We start from the raw sequence: 13,728 nt of genomic DNA on the forward strand, positions 1-13,728 counted from the left end.
ACTATATGTGCGCGCCCGCATGTGGTGTTTTGTGGAAGAGCCACGCTCAAGGGGCCAAAGAGCCGCATGTGGCTCGTGAGTCACAGTCTGCCGACCACTGACCTAGGGCAAGTCCTTGCCCCTCTTTGGGGCTGTTTCTCATTGCTTAAAGGGAGGAATAAAATAAGACTTAGTTTGTGTATAATTCTGGGCAAAGGTGAGTTTTTCTGGCTACAGGACCAGAACATATGTCTGATCTCATAGTGGCCCATGATTCAGCAGAGTTTAAGACCAGGGACTTGATTCCATTTTCATTTTTAAGACAACTTCCGATTGCAGTGGGTCCTCCAGCCTGGATCAGGTGTTTCTGAAACTACACACTGTTGTTTCCCAGGGGCCGAGAGCCACAAAAGGCTGGGGGCACGGCCAGGCTCAAGTCTGCTCTAAGTGTGGTACAGACACCTGACCTGGAGGGCAGAGCAAAGTCCAGTGGGGCCCTGTTTGTGCCTCTGACCCAGACCTCTACAGATTTCAGGACTTCGCAGTCACCTTCCAGGGCAGTGCCAGGGCTGGAGAGGTGCTCGCCTCTGCCCAAATCCAGTCCCTGGAGTTCACCCTACCTGACTTTGGCCAGAGAATGGAGGTCACTGAGTATAGTAGCCACAGAGGTTATGGTTCCAGCAGGAATGTCTGGGTTGACTCGCCCAGAGTACTTTGCTCTGTGGGTGAAGGGGACCCCTGAATTTCTGGAACACAGTATATCCTTTCGACATTTCAGCATAGCTTGTTGAAGACTTCAAGAGGCTGTGCAGTACCTAGCTTTGTCTGTTTCCCAAACATGCCAATCCCCTCCTTTTTAGAAATTGATTTCAGAGAGGAAGGGGGAGAGAAACATCAATGATGAGAATCGTTGATCAGCTGCCTCCTGCACGTCCCCTACTGGAGCTCGAGCTCACAACCTAGCTAGGCATGTGCCCTTGACTGGAATTGAACCTGGAACCCTTCAGTCTGTAGACTGATGCTCTATCCACTGAGCCAAACCAGCTAGCCCCTCCCCACCCCCTTCTTTTTTTTTGAGAAAGCCAGTAGTGGTTCCCAAGGCTGTGTTTGGAAAATTGTGCTCTAGAATGAAGGGTAGGGTGGAAGGACTGTTGAATCCTATGTTCTGTGATATCCCTGGGCTCCAGTGTCCTGTGGTCATTTTCAGTCTTGGAGAGGCCTTGATCTGGATGAGACAACTTACGGGGCCAGTTTTATCACATACTGGGCCCAGTGATGATAACCCCAAGGGACCATCCTGTGTGTCCAACAGGAAATTGGATAGATAAGTACAGTTTGTCTAGTTGTCACTTTCCAATGGATGCCCATGAGGACAATAAAAAGGGCTATGTGGACTGTAGGTGAGATGGGGGCAGAGGTCCTGGACAGACACCTAGTTTGTTCATCAGTCAACTGACCTGGTGGATCTGCTCTGGCCTCACTGCTGAAAGATTCTGTATGAGTAGGTAAGTAGGATCCTTCTGTACCCAGCTGGTCTCCAGGACCCTGCTTCTGCCCCAAGCAGGTCAGTTTGCCAACTTGAGGGCAGAAATCCAGGTCCAGGTCCAGTTACTAGCTCTGTGACCCATTAAATTTCTTGACCTCTCTCTGAAAGGATCCCACTCCAGTATTGTTGGGAATGTCAAGAAGGTAACTGAACCACAGAAAGGGCAATATCACAGCCAAGATAAGGTAGTAAGGTAGACAGGTTTATTTTCTAGGTCCTTGTAACTATTGGTCATGTTAGCATGTAGAACATCAATGAAGAAACAAACTGCTCAACAGAATGAAACATGGAGTAGGCACTGCCCACAGAATTCAACAGAGGCCCTCTTGCCCCCTAACCCAATCCATTTAAGATAAACTGCTTTTAGCTGTCATCCTCTCCCCACTCACAGGGAGGGGGAAGTCTGCATGATTGGTTTGGATGGCAGGTTATAGGGGTAGAGCAGAGATTCAATCCCAGAAGGTAATTCCTAAGTCTGCTTTCCATGGCCCCTAGACCCCCTGAAGAAAGGGACAGGTCAGGCCAGCTGGGGGTCCAGGGGAATGTGGGCACCATGGCCCAGTGAAATGCACGTGGTCCAGGAACCAGTCAGCCAAGGTTGGAGGAGCCAGAGTGGACTCTGCCTGTCCCAAAGGGGGTCCTGGTCCCCCTCTTCATTCTGCAGGCTGTGCTTCTCTCCGAAGGGGTTGCGGCCACTGGGCCCAGCGGGGGTTAGCAGTACACCTGGAGCAGGGGTGCCCCTGAGGAGTCTGTGTCGGTGCCCTGGAAGGATGAGTCGTGGCTGGCTGGGTATCCTGAGGATGAAGAGAGGAGGAAACAGGTTGAGAGGGGAGGAAGCTCATCCAGGTCCCAGGGGCAGGGAGAAGCCCCCTGAGAAGCAGCAGAATGGGACTTAAGCCTGGGTTAGTCTGATCCTGGCTGGGCGACCCACTCAGCTCCTTAAACTTTGAGCCCCAACCTTCCTCTCTGCAAAAGGGTAACCACCCCGCTCCCAAGAGCTTGTGAAGGCCTAGAAGACAGCAGCAGAAATCACACCGAGTGCCCTCAGCACCAGGCTGGATGGCCTCCTGATCTCCACTTTCTTCCCCAGTGCCTGGGGCTTAGAGGCTGGGGTCCCATCACTTCCGGCTTGCCTGTTCTGGGAACCATCCTCCTGCTGCTTCAGGGGCAGGCTCCTGAATCTCTCCCAACTGAACCCTTTAAGCTAGCTTGTAGGACTGGGATGGCATCTGTGGCTTCTCAGGCTTCTCGTCCCTTTCTGATCCCATCCTCACCCACCCCAGGAGGAAGCTGGGAGAGGGGCATGTGGGGGCTCCTAAAGCACTCCCCTCTCCTCAACACACTCCTCATCAGGTCAGGACCAAACCTGGGGCTCCAAAAGGCCTCAGCTTCCTGGCGATGGCATCTGCAGTCGTCTCCTGGGAGATCTGCACTGTGAGTTCTAGAAAGGGAACATGAGGGGGGCAGTGGTCATTATCACAACTTTTCAACTCCAGTTCCCACTTTTGCCCCCAGCACAATGGGGCCAATTCACCCCGTGTGTGTGTGTGTGTGTGTGTAATTTTTAAAAATTGATTTCAGAGAGGAAGGGAGAGGAAGAGATAGAAACATCAATGATGAGAGAGAATATTTGATCAGCTGCCTCCTGCACGCCCCACAATGGGGATCTAGCCCACAACCTGGGCATGTGCTTTGACCGGGAATCGAACCATGTCTTGGTTCATAAGCTGATGCTCAACCACTGAGCTACTCTAGCCAGACTAGAGAAACTGTTTAAAACAAAGACAGAAAATGTGTATTTGTGCATGTGCTCATGGGTACGCACAGTGGTGGGTGTATTGGTTAGGCCTGGACAGGTCAGAGGTCCAAATTCATAAGGGTTCCTGAGTCCTGTTAACCCCGCAAGACCTGGAAGCTACTCTGACAGCTTGTAGCAAGAGATAGAAGGAGCCTGTTAGGGGATGCAGACGAGTTGAGAAAAAGGAGGAAGAGGAGGAGGAAGAGCAGGGATTGGTTGAAGGGTGGACCCATAGTGGCCAAAGACCCCAGCGTTGCCCTCCCTTGGCCAGAACCTCCTCTATTCTGCCCTTCAGCCCTGGGGGGCCCCACATACCATCCTGGCTGAGCCCAGAGCCCACCATGGTCTCATGGCCACTGTCAGGGGCCATGGCAGCAGGGGCAGCAGCCCGGGTTGAGCGCCCCTCTGTGGTCTGCGGGCGGGTACGGCTCTTTCGGGTACTGATGCGAATGATGCCGCGTACCAGGCGACCCTCAGCATCCTGCTCATCCAGGTGGTAATCCTGGGTGATGCTGTTGATAAGGTCTGAGATCTTACTGGTCTTCTCCAGGAACACAGTGTCTGACGTGCACTTGGCCAGCTCGTCGATCTGGTGTACACTGAACAACTCTGTCAGCTTCTTGAAGATAAGCACATCGATCTCTCGGCTCGACAGGGAGCCACTGCCTATCTCAGGTAGGTCCAGGTCCGACTCATGGAAAGAGTAGTACTCCTCAGAGCCTCGGGGGCTGCTGGCAAGGGTGCTCGGCAGGCTGTGCCGCATGGGTGGGGGCTCAGTCAGTGGCTCCTTGCAGCAGGAGTCCGCATCAGGGGCCGGGGCAGTGTTACTGCGATAGGGGTATACAGGGATGCCTTTGAGCTTGACATCAGGGTAGCTGAAGCTGCTACCCATGGTTGACTTGAGCCGCTGGCCATCCCGCCGGCTGGGGGGTGCACGATCGGGACTGGGGGGCACTCCATTGTGCTCCTTGGCCCAGTTGGCTTCGGCAGCCCCATCAGGGGAGTCTCCGGTGGACAAACAAGGGCTGCAGCCCCGTACACAGGCTCCACAGCGCTGGAGGCAATCCCGGCAGCGGCGGAAGCAGAAGGCAGCCAGGCACCAGTCCCACACCCAAGGTCGCCAAAGCAGGCAGCATGCTGGGGGTTCGGCAGCAGGCTCAGCAGAGCCGGAGATGAAGGTAAGGCTCTCGGGCCCATGGTGGCCAGGATCCTTGGGGTCTGGCCTCCGAGTGCGGCGGCTTGGTGGGGGCTGAGATGGCTCATCATAGGTCTCCAAACATAGCTCTGTTGGCCGCTCCCAGGGTCCCAAGCGTGGGGGCCCAGATGATGGGCGGGGGTGTCCAGGGCGGGGCATGGCTCATTACATGGTTTGCTGTAGCCAGACACCTATGGGGAGAGACCAGGAAGGAGTCAGGATCAGAGATGAGGGGCAAGCTCCTGCGCTGACGTGAGGAGCTTTAGATTCCTGGTTTCTGAGAGGCCTGTGATGTGGACAGACCCAAGTGTGCCTACAGACCTTCTAGTGTTCCCTTCCTCCCCAAGGAGCAAGTTCTCTCTATGGTCTAACCTAAATGTCCAAATCTCCTGGGACTTCACATCCATTAGAATGACTACAACTGGGGGGAAAAACACACACACACACACACACACACACACACACACAAAACACAATAAAACAGAAAGTGACAAGCATTGGAGAGAATGTAGAGAAATTAGATTCATTCATTCACTCAATTAACAAATACTGTGCATTGCTGGTGGGAATGCAGAATGACGCAGCTGCTGTGGAAAAGTCTGGTGGTCCCTAAAAAAAGTAAACATAGAATTATGATATGATCCAGCAATTCCACTTCTGGGTATATACAAAAGGACTGAAAACAGGGACTTAAACATATATGTATACACAAATGTTCACAGCAGCATTGTTCACAATAAGCAAAAAGTTGAAACAACCCAAAGGTCCCTTGATGGACGAATGAATAAAATAAAACGTGATGTACACACACTGAAATATTGTTCAGCTCTGAAAAGGAATGAAATTTTGATACATGCTACAATACAAATGAACCTTGAGACATTGTGCTAAGTGAAATAAACCTGACATAACAGAACAAATATGAAATACCTAGAATAGTAACATAGAGACAGAAAGGAGAATGGTGGCTGCCAGGGACTGGGGGCATGGGAAATGGGGAGTTAGTGTTTAATGGGTAGCATTTCAGTTTGGGAAGATGAAAAAGTTCTGGAGATGGATGGTGGTGATGGTTACACAACATTATGACTGTGTTTAATGCCACAGGAATCTATATATATAAAAGGCTAATATGCAAAGTGTCCCCTTGGGAGTTTGATCGGGAGACCGATAGTTCAATCGCTCGCTATGACATGCGCTGACCACCAGGGAGTGGCGCAGAACGAAGGAAGGCCCTGGCCGGCAGCCGGCAGCCAGCAGCCAGGGAAGCGAGGCCCCGGCCCGCAGCCAAAAGGTCCCGATCGGCCCTGATCGCCAGCCAGGCCTAGGGACCTTGCCCATGCACAAATTTTGTGCACCAGGTCCCTAGTCTATATAATAAAAGCCTAAGCGACTGTTATGGCAGAATGACCAGAACAACAGGTTGATGTGCACTGACCACCAGGGGGCAGACGCTCAACACAGGAGTTGCCCCCTGGTGGTCAGTGCACTCCCACAAAGGGAGTGCTGCTCAGTCAGAAGCCAGGCTCACAGTTGGCGAGCGCAGTGGTGGTGGCGGGAGCCTCTCCCACCTCCGAGGCAGCACTAAGGAGCAGCGAGCAGGTGGGCAGTGAGGAGCGAGGGGTCCCGGACATCCCCCAAGGGCTCCTGGACTATGAGAGGGTGCAGACCGGGCTGAGGGGAACCCCCCCTCTCTACCCCAGTGCATGAATTTTGTGCACCAGGCCTCTAGTATATGATAAAGATTTTTTAAAATGTTAAAATGCAGAACAACAACAACAAAAAGGAAAACATAAACAAAAAGAAGAAAACAAACAAAACACACACACACAATAAAAAAAAAAGGTAAATTTTATGTTATGGATATTTTACCAGATAAAAAGAAAAATTTCCTGGGATCTTGCTGTCTGGGGAATGATCTCCTCAGTTTATTCCCACTGTTGGTAAGCCCACCCAGCACAGCCTCTGAGGCTGCTCAACAAATGCCTCTCCATGTGACTTGCTACAGAACCTGAACATTACCATCTTCTCAATCTTACTCTCTTCCTTCAAATCAGAGGTGGGAATATAACAAGTACCCCATCAATATTTTAGTCTGGCTCAGATTTGCTCTTCTAGAAACATTTAACACCAAGCAGTTTTGCTTCCTTTGATTAGACAAGGAAGCTGAGCCACAAAATACATCTTTCCCTTTATGACTTGGTTGCTATGACAAGCTCAGAGCTGATTCACTCATTTCATAAATACTGAGCCTGGCCCTTTTAGGAACTGTAGAACCAAAGATGAATGAACTTTAGACCCTGTTCTTGTAATTTACACATGGTTTTGTAACATATTATTGTGTGGTTGTTGTTTTTTTGGGGGGGTGGAGTATGTAGTTTAGATGAGGCATTATGGTAGTAAATAACTCTGCTGGAGGGATTCATGGAAACATTATGTACTGATATATTTGGGAGAGTCCTTGATCACATGTAGGGGTTTGAAGGACAGTAATTTCCCTTAGCCTGGATTTTCTAAAATATTGGTCCCTTATCTTTTTAACCCTGATTTAATGGCACTGGGGATTCTATAACTGGTGATGTGGGAGAAGAACTAGGTATCTGGATACCTGTGTTCTAGTCCTAGTTTTGACTCTAATAAACAATGTGCTTTGGGCAAATCAATACCATCTCCCTAAACAAAACTACCATCATCTTTCACCCAGATACTTTCAAGACCCCCCATTCTGGCCACCTCCATTCCTTTCTACTTACTGCAGCTAGTGAGAACTTAAAAACCCACAAATCTGGAGAAACTTGGCAAATATCACTTTAATCAAAGGATCAAAGTTAATATCACCAATAATGGGATGTACTGATATCATGTGCTTCTTGATATTACACACTAAGGATACAGAATCAGCCCTAACCGGTTTGGCTCAGTGGATAGAGCGTTGGCCTGCGGACTCAAGGGTCCCAGGTTCGATTCCGGTCAAGGGCATGTACCTTGGTTGCGGGCACATCTCCAGTGGAGGGTGTGCAGGAGGCAGTTGGTCGATGTTTCTCTCTCATCGATGTTTCTAACTCTCTATACCTCTCCCTTCCTCTCTGTAAAAAATCAATAATATATATATATATATTTTAAAAAGGGTACAGAATCAGTTATGAAGTATTCCTGCCAAAAATAATCATGAGGAAACATCAGACAAGCCCAAGTTGAAGGACATGACAGTTAAGCACAATGTGTGATCCTGGATCGGAACCTGGATCCAGAGGAAAAATTGGAACTTGGATAATGTGGGTAACTGGTGAAATTTAAAACTTGGCTGTATATTATTTAATAGTATTGTGTCAATGTTAAAAGATATGTCAGTGTTAAACAGGTTCCCTGAATCTATAGTTATAGAAGATAATGTTCTTATTCTTAGGAAAGATATACGGAAGCATTTAGGGATAAAGGAGCATGATGTCTGGAACATCTCAAAAGGTTTCCCCTAAAAACAGAGAAAGAAAAGGAGGGAGGGATTGTTAGCCATGGTGACTGGGGAGGAGGATACAGGAGTTCCTTAACTATTCCTACAACTCTTCAACCTACTCTGCTTTCCCTACTCAGCACTCCTCCAAGAACTCTCCAGAACCCCAAGTCTCTCTCCCCACAGCCTTCTGCTGGGCTGTCAGCTGAGTTGGCCTTGAACCCATTGTTTGAAGATAAGCCTATAAGAACCTGAGGGACAGGGACCATGTCTAATTCCTTTCTGCCTCAGTGTCTGAAACAGGTTTGGGCACAGTAAGTGTATTTTGTGTGACCTCAGGGTAGAATAAGGACCACTGGGTGCAAATCGAAAGGACTTGGGCTCTAGACTGATCAGAGTGGAGGTGGCAGTGTCTGGATGGGTGTGTGTGTGAAATCCCCTCTCCAAAATGTACAAACTGAAATTGTAATAGTCCCTCACAGCCCAGAGAGGCAAGGCAAATGGTTAAAACCTTTGCCTTGGTTTGAACAATGTGGGGGTGGGAATGGATTAATTCATTCACTCAATTAACAAATATTAACTGAGGTCCTACTCTGTGTCAGACACTGTTCTAAATTCTGTGGACACAGTGATAAAACAGACAAAATTTCCTACCTCAGGAGTTTGCATTCTAGTGATTTAATTATTGATGGCTTACATTGTTCTAAGTCAGCGGTTCTCAACCTGTGGGTCACGACCCCTTTGGGGGTTGAACGACCCTTTCACAGGGGTCGCCTAAGACCATCGGAAAACACATACATAATTACATATTGTTTTTGTGATTAATCACTATGCTTTAATTAATTCAATTTGTAACAATGAAAATACATCCTGCATATCAGATATTTACATTATGATTCATAACAGTAGCAAAATTACAGTTATGAAGTAGCAACAAAAATAATTTTATGGTTGGGGGTCACCACAACATGAGGAACTGTATTAAAGGTTCATGGCATTAGGAAGGTTGAGAACCACTGTTCTAAGTGTTTAACTATATTAAACCAATTAAGTATCACAACCCTACTTGTAGATAGTATTGTTGTTGTTATTACTATACTGAGGCACAGAGAGGCTAAATAAGTTGTCCAAAGCCACCCATTTATTTGTATACAACCTGCCTGATCCATACTCTTATCCACCACCGCATCCCATCTATTACTTGGGAGAAAGGGGGCAGTCAAGTGTCCAGCTGCCAGCTCCATAGACAAGCCTGTGCCTGAGGAGGGTCCACAGAGGGAGCCTGACTCTTTCAGGCTCAGACCTTGGATGAGGAGAGGGTGAATGTACGAGCACTGTTTCAACCACATTGAACTCTGGGGTACCTGGGGTTTATAAGAACAAGAGGTGACTGATGACAGTCTGGGTCACTATCTCTTCCACCTCCGAGGCTTTAGGATTTGCCACTAATCATTAAATTCATCTAACAAATTTTTACTGAGCACTTACTATGTGCCCAGCGCTGTGCTAAATGCTGGGGAAACAGCAGGGAATGGGCCAGAAACAGGCTCCAGCCCAAGAGGATTACATCACAAATGAGCCTTATTTAACATTCACAACTGCCCTGTAAATATTGTATTTCCACTTTACAGATGAGGAGTCTGAAGCCCAGAGAGCTGAGGTGACTTGTCCAGAGAGATACCTAGCTGGGAAAGATAGAGCTGGATTTGTACTGTGGTCTGCCAGACTCCAGAGCCCCTGCACTTTGCTCTGTGCCACACATCTTGGATGGGAGTGGGATGGAGGGAAGGGGAGCTAAATCTGAGGTAAGGACAATGGCTGGTCCCCCCTCCCACTCTAGGCCCTGAACCCTTCTGAAGTCAAGTTCAGCCCATTTCATCTAGGCTCTATCTTCCCCTCAATGCTGCTGCCCCCACCTCCAAAACCCTAGGAACACCTGTCATTTGATTTTGTGCGGGGAGAGCCCCTGCTTCTATTGAGGTCTAGCACAAGACTCTAGGCTGTTTCCTCATCTTTTTATGATTATTTATTGATTGATTTTATTTTTATTTATTTTATTTAAATGTATTTTATTGATTTTTTTACAGAGAGGAAGGGAGATGGAAAGGGATAGAGAATTAGAAACATTGATGAGAGCCCTGGCTGGTTTGGTGGCTGGTTTGGCTCAGTGGATAGAGTGTCGGCCTGCGGACTGACGGGTCCCAGGTTCGATTCCGGCCAAGGGCACATGCCTGGGTTGCGGGCTCGATCCCCAGTGGGGGGCCTGCAGGAGGCAGCTGATCAGTGATTCTCTCTCATCATAGATGTTTCTATCTCTCTATCTCTCTCTCTTCCTCTCTAAAATCAATAAAAAGAAAAAAAGAAACATCCATGAGAGAGAAACATCGATCAGCTGCCTCCTGCACACCCCCTACTGGGGATGTGCTCGCAACCAAGTTACATGCCCTTGACGGGAATCAAACCCGCGACCCTTCAGTCCACAGGCCCACGTTCTATCCACTGAGCCAAACCGGCCAGGGCTATTGATTGATTTTAGAGAGAGGAAGGGGGTAGAGAGAGAGAGGAAAATCGATTTGAGAAACATCGATGTTGTTGCATTTACTTATGCATTCATTGGTTGCTTGTATGTGCCATGACTGGGGATCGAACCCAGCAACCTTGGCATATCCGGAGGACACTCTAACCAACTGGCCAGCAGTTTCCTCATCTTTAACGGGCAAGATGAGTATCTTCAAGCACCAGGTGAGGTTTAAATGAGATACTGCATGTAGGGGCTTTAGCACCTGGGAGGGACTGGGTCCCTGGGAGCCCCAGGGCACTGCAGAGATTTCCTCAGGGTCAGAGGCTCCCAGACCCACCCTCCCCACACTTCTTATTGATGCGCTTCCCCACCTCCTTAGTCCTGGGAACATACACACTCCGGGGTCTGTCTCCCTACCGACTCCCTCCTCCCAAGGTCCCAGGACAGGCTCCACTGCACCGGCCTCTGCCCTGACCCGTGTGCAGCCAAGTCTTGCACACCAGTCCGGGAGGGACACCCAGTCCTACTCAGGAAACAGCCGTCTGTTCTCGCGTCCGGCGTCCCTGCACCTTCGGTCTCCCGCCCCAAAGGCTCAGCCGGCGACTCCCGCATCCGCGAGCACCTGGTCCCGGGCGAGGGAGAACCAGACCCCGAGGCTGCCCCTCGACTATGGAACTATCGAACTATCGCAGCCCCTACATCAGCAGTGCCCTGGGGGCGAGCACCACCCGCTCCAGCTGCAGAGGCCTCCACCTGGCGGATCCAGCCTCCCTCCGCCCTGACACTTCCTCAGGGTGTGCACGCCCCGGCCCCAAGCCAGCGCAGCCCTAAGGGCGAGTACGCCCCCCGGGCCCCACTCAGCCATCCGGGCCCAGGGTTTTGCTCAGGCCGCTCCCCGGCCCGGCCTGCGCACCCCGGAAGTGGGAGGGTGGTCCCCGAGAACCTGTCCCGGGACCCTCCCCGGCCCGCGCGCAGCCTCCGAGGTCCCTACACACTGGTGCCTCCCGGGTTCGCGCCCCCTCGGGCCCGCGCGGGGCTTACCTGTCCCGCCAGGTGAGCGCCTCCGGCTCGGCCCCTTCCCCCGCCCCCTTCCACCCCCCCACCTGCCGCTCACCTGGGGTGCAGGTAAGCGTCTCGCGGGAGCGCTGCACGGGCCGCCGCTGGGGACACACTTCCTGCCTCCGCGAAGCGCCGCCGCTGCTGCTCACCTGGGCCAAGGCCCCGCCCCGGGCACTAGGCTGGCACCGAGGCCTGGCTTGGGCGCTGAGCCTGCGGACTCTGAGAGCTGTGCTCCGCCTAGTCCGGTAAGTGAGGCCTAGGGGCAGAGTGGACAGACGCTGGGGCCCATTCTCCTCTGCTGTGGGAGGCGGTCCTAGCATCTCTGAGTCCCAGCAGGGCCTGCCGGCCTTACAAGCTCAGCCCAGCCCAGCCCAGTCCAGCCCAGTGGCTCTGTGGTTGAGTGTGAACCTATGAGCCAGGAGATCAGGGTTGATTCCTGGTCAGGGCACATGTCTGGGTTGCAGGCTCGACCCCGAGTGGGGGACGTGCAGGAGACAGCCAATCATATATATATATATTTATACTTTTTTTCCTGAACCCAGAAAAAGACAGATGCTCATATATTATTAGCTACAACTGTGCCAGGCTCCATTTTAAGTGCTTCTCATGTTTTATTTTTTTCCAACTTATATGCACTATTATTAAAACTCACTTTTCAGGTGAGAAACAGGCAGGTTAAATGCATCTAAGATCACACTGACAGTTAAATGGCAGAGACTCAGGATTTGAACATTCTGGCTCCTGAGAATACATGATTCACAGTAACTGCCCTCTGAAATAATTCCAATATTACCATACTAGATCCCCACCCAATTTTCTGGAAGCAAATAGTGACCCACTTATTCTCATAGCACCCAGTTTTATGTGCAGAATAACATATATCTATGCCACTAGAACTGTTAGGTGGCATGTTCACTCTTAATGGAGTTGTGCTAGAACTACCTGCTTACTGTTAATCTACAAGTTACTAGAGCAATCACAGCTCCACAAACTTTAAAACTACACCCCTCCTAAGCCTGTTAATATTAATAATCTACTTATGAGACCAGTGTTTCTGATCTTTTCCCCTCCAAGACCTAGCAATTATCATTTTATGTGCCTCAGGCATGAAACAGCTCTGGCCACTGACACAGGCATCAAGCTAGGATGAACTAAGGACTGTACACCTGCTTTGCCCCTGACTGATATAAGAGCAACACCACCAATCAGGTGTCTCCTTGCCCATTGCCAGGGGGTAAAAAATATATTTTTTAAAAAGATCTAAAAATGATGAAAAAACTATATGGCTGGATCATGGTGATATAATATTGAGTGAAAAAAATGCAAGTCCCAAAAGAGTGCATACAGAATGGTATTCTTTTTTTTTTTTTAATATATTTTATTGATTTTTTACAGAGAGGAAGGGAGAGGGATAGAGAGAGCTAGAAACATCAATGAGAGAGAAACATCGATCAGCTGCCTCCTGCACACCCCCTACTGGGGATGTGCCCACAACCAAGGTACATGCCCTTGACTGGAATCGAACCTGGGACCCTTCAGTCCGCAGGCCGATGCTCTATCCACTGAGCCAAACCGGTCAGGGCCAGAATGGTATTCTTTTTATAAAGTTCAAATACAACTAAACTATTATGTTTAGATATAATTTTGGGTTGAATCATATGAAATTACTGTTTTTGATATGTTTTGACCTAAAAAAAAAAAGACAAATTCATAAGGGTGGTAAGCGTAACTTATATATGAAAAAAACTATTAAAGAAAAACAAGAGAGGCCTGGCCACCAGTGTGGCTCAGTTGATTGAGTGTTGTCTCATGCACTGAAAGGTTGCCAGTTTGATTCCCGGTCAGGGCACATGCCCAAGTTTTGGGTTTGATCCCTGGTCAGGCTGTGTATGGGAGTCAGCTAATTGATGTTTCTCTCACATCGATGTTTCTCTCTCTCTCTCTTTCCCCCTCCCTCCCTCCCTCTCCATCTCCCTCCCTGCTTCCCTCCTTCCTGCTCTGTATAAAAACTCAATTTTAAAAAAAAGAAAACAAAAAGGAACAGAATAAAAATTTAGAAATCAATAAAAACATTTTTTTTTTTAAGCCAGAGAATGAGCCTTGCTGGCGTAGCTCAGTGGTTGAGCATCAACCTATGAACCAGGAGGTCCCAGGTTCAATACCCAGTCAGGGCACATGCCCG

The 13,728-nt window shown here is 49.4% G+C and overlaps 1 protein-coding gene and 1 pseudogene across 2 annotated transcripts; both read right to left on the reverse strand.

Moving 5' to 3' along the window:
- Positions 1–1,706: 1,706 nt before the first annotated feature.
- KDF1 (keratinocyte differentiation factor 1) lies at positions 1,707–11,768 on the reverse strand. 2 transcript variants are annotated; one of them, XM_070403190.1, is made up of 4 exons: positions 11,602–11,768; positions 3,639–4,709; positions 2,892–2,966; positions 1,707–2,319 (listed from the first exon to the last, which is right to left on the reverse strand). In XM_070403190.1, the coding sequence occupies exons 2-4, from the start codon at positions 4,675–4,677 to the stop codon at positions 2,237–2,239; spliced, it is 1,197 nt and encodes a 398-aa protein (XP_070259291.1). In that variant the 5' UTR covers positions 4,678–4,709; positions 11,602–11,768; the 3' UTR covers positions 1,707–2,236. The 2 variants fall into 2 exon arrangements, with proteins under 2 accessions (XP_070259291.1, XP_070259290.1); XM_070403189.1 differs by lacking the exon at positions 11,602–11,768 and adding an exon at positions 11,529–11,576.
- Positions 11,769–12,637: 869 nt separating this feature from the next.
- On the reverse strand, positions 12,638–12,782 carry LOC139004737 (small nucleolar RNA SNORA48; annotated as a pseudogene).
- Between the last annotated feature and the right edge of the window lie 946 nt (positions 12,783–13,728).

The sequence above is a fragment of the Myotis yumanensis genome, unplaced genomic scaffold (genome assembly GCF_028538775.1).
Source record: "Myotis yumanensis isolate MYYU_CA2020_CCGP unplaced genomic scaffold, mMyoYum1.0.hap1 SCAF_2, whole genome shotgun sequence".
NCBI classification, from domain to species: Eukaryota; Metazoa; Chordata; class Mammalia; order Chiroptera; family Vespertilionidae; genus Myotis; species Myotis yumanensis.

What these genes read in the sequence shown, in the direction of transcription:
- KDF1 (XM_070403190.1), bottom strand. Translation starts at nt 4,677, where the DNA reads ATGCCCCGCCCTGGACACCCCCGCCCATCATCTGGGCCCCCACGCTTG. An exon ending in CTCTGGGCTCAGCCAGGATG is followed by an intron (nt 2,967 to 3,638) that starts GTATGTGGGGCC and finishes TTCCCTTTCTAG; the next exon opens with AACTCACAGTGCAGATCTCC. An exon ending in GAGGCCTTTTGGAGCCCCAG is followed by an intron (nt 2,320 to 2,891) that starts GTTTGGTCCTGA and finishes CTTCATCCTCAG; the next exon opens with GATACCCAGCCAGCCACGAC.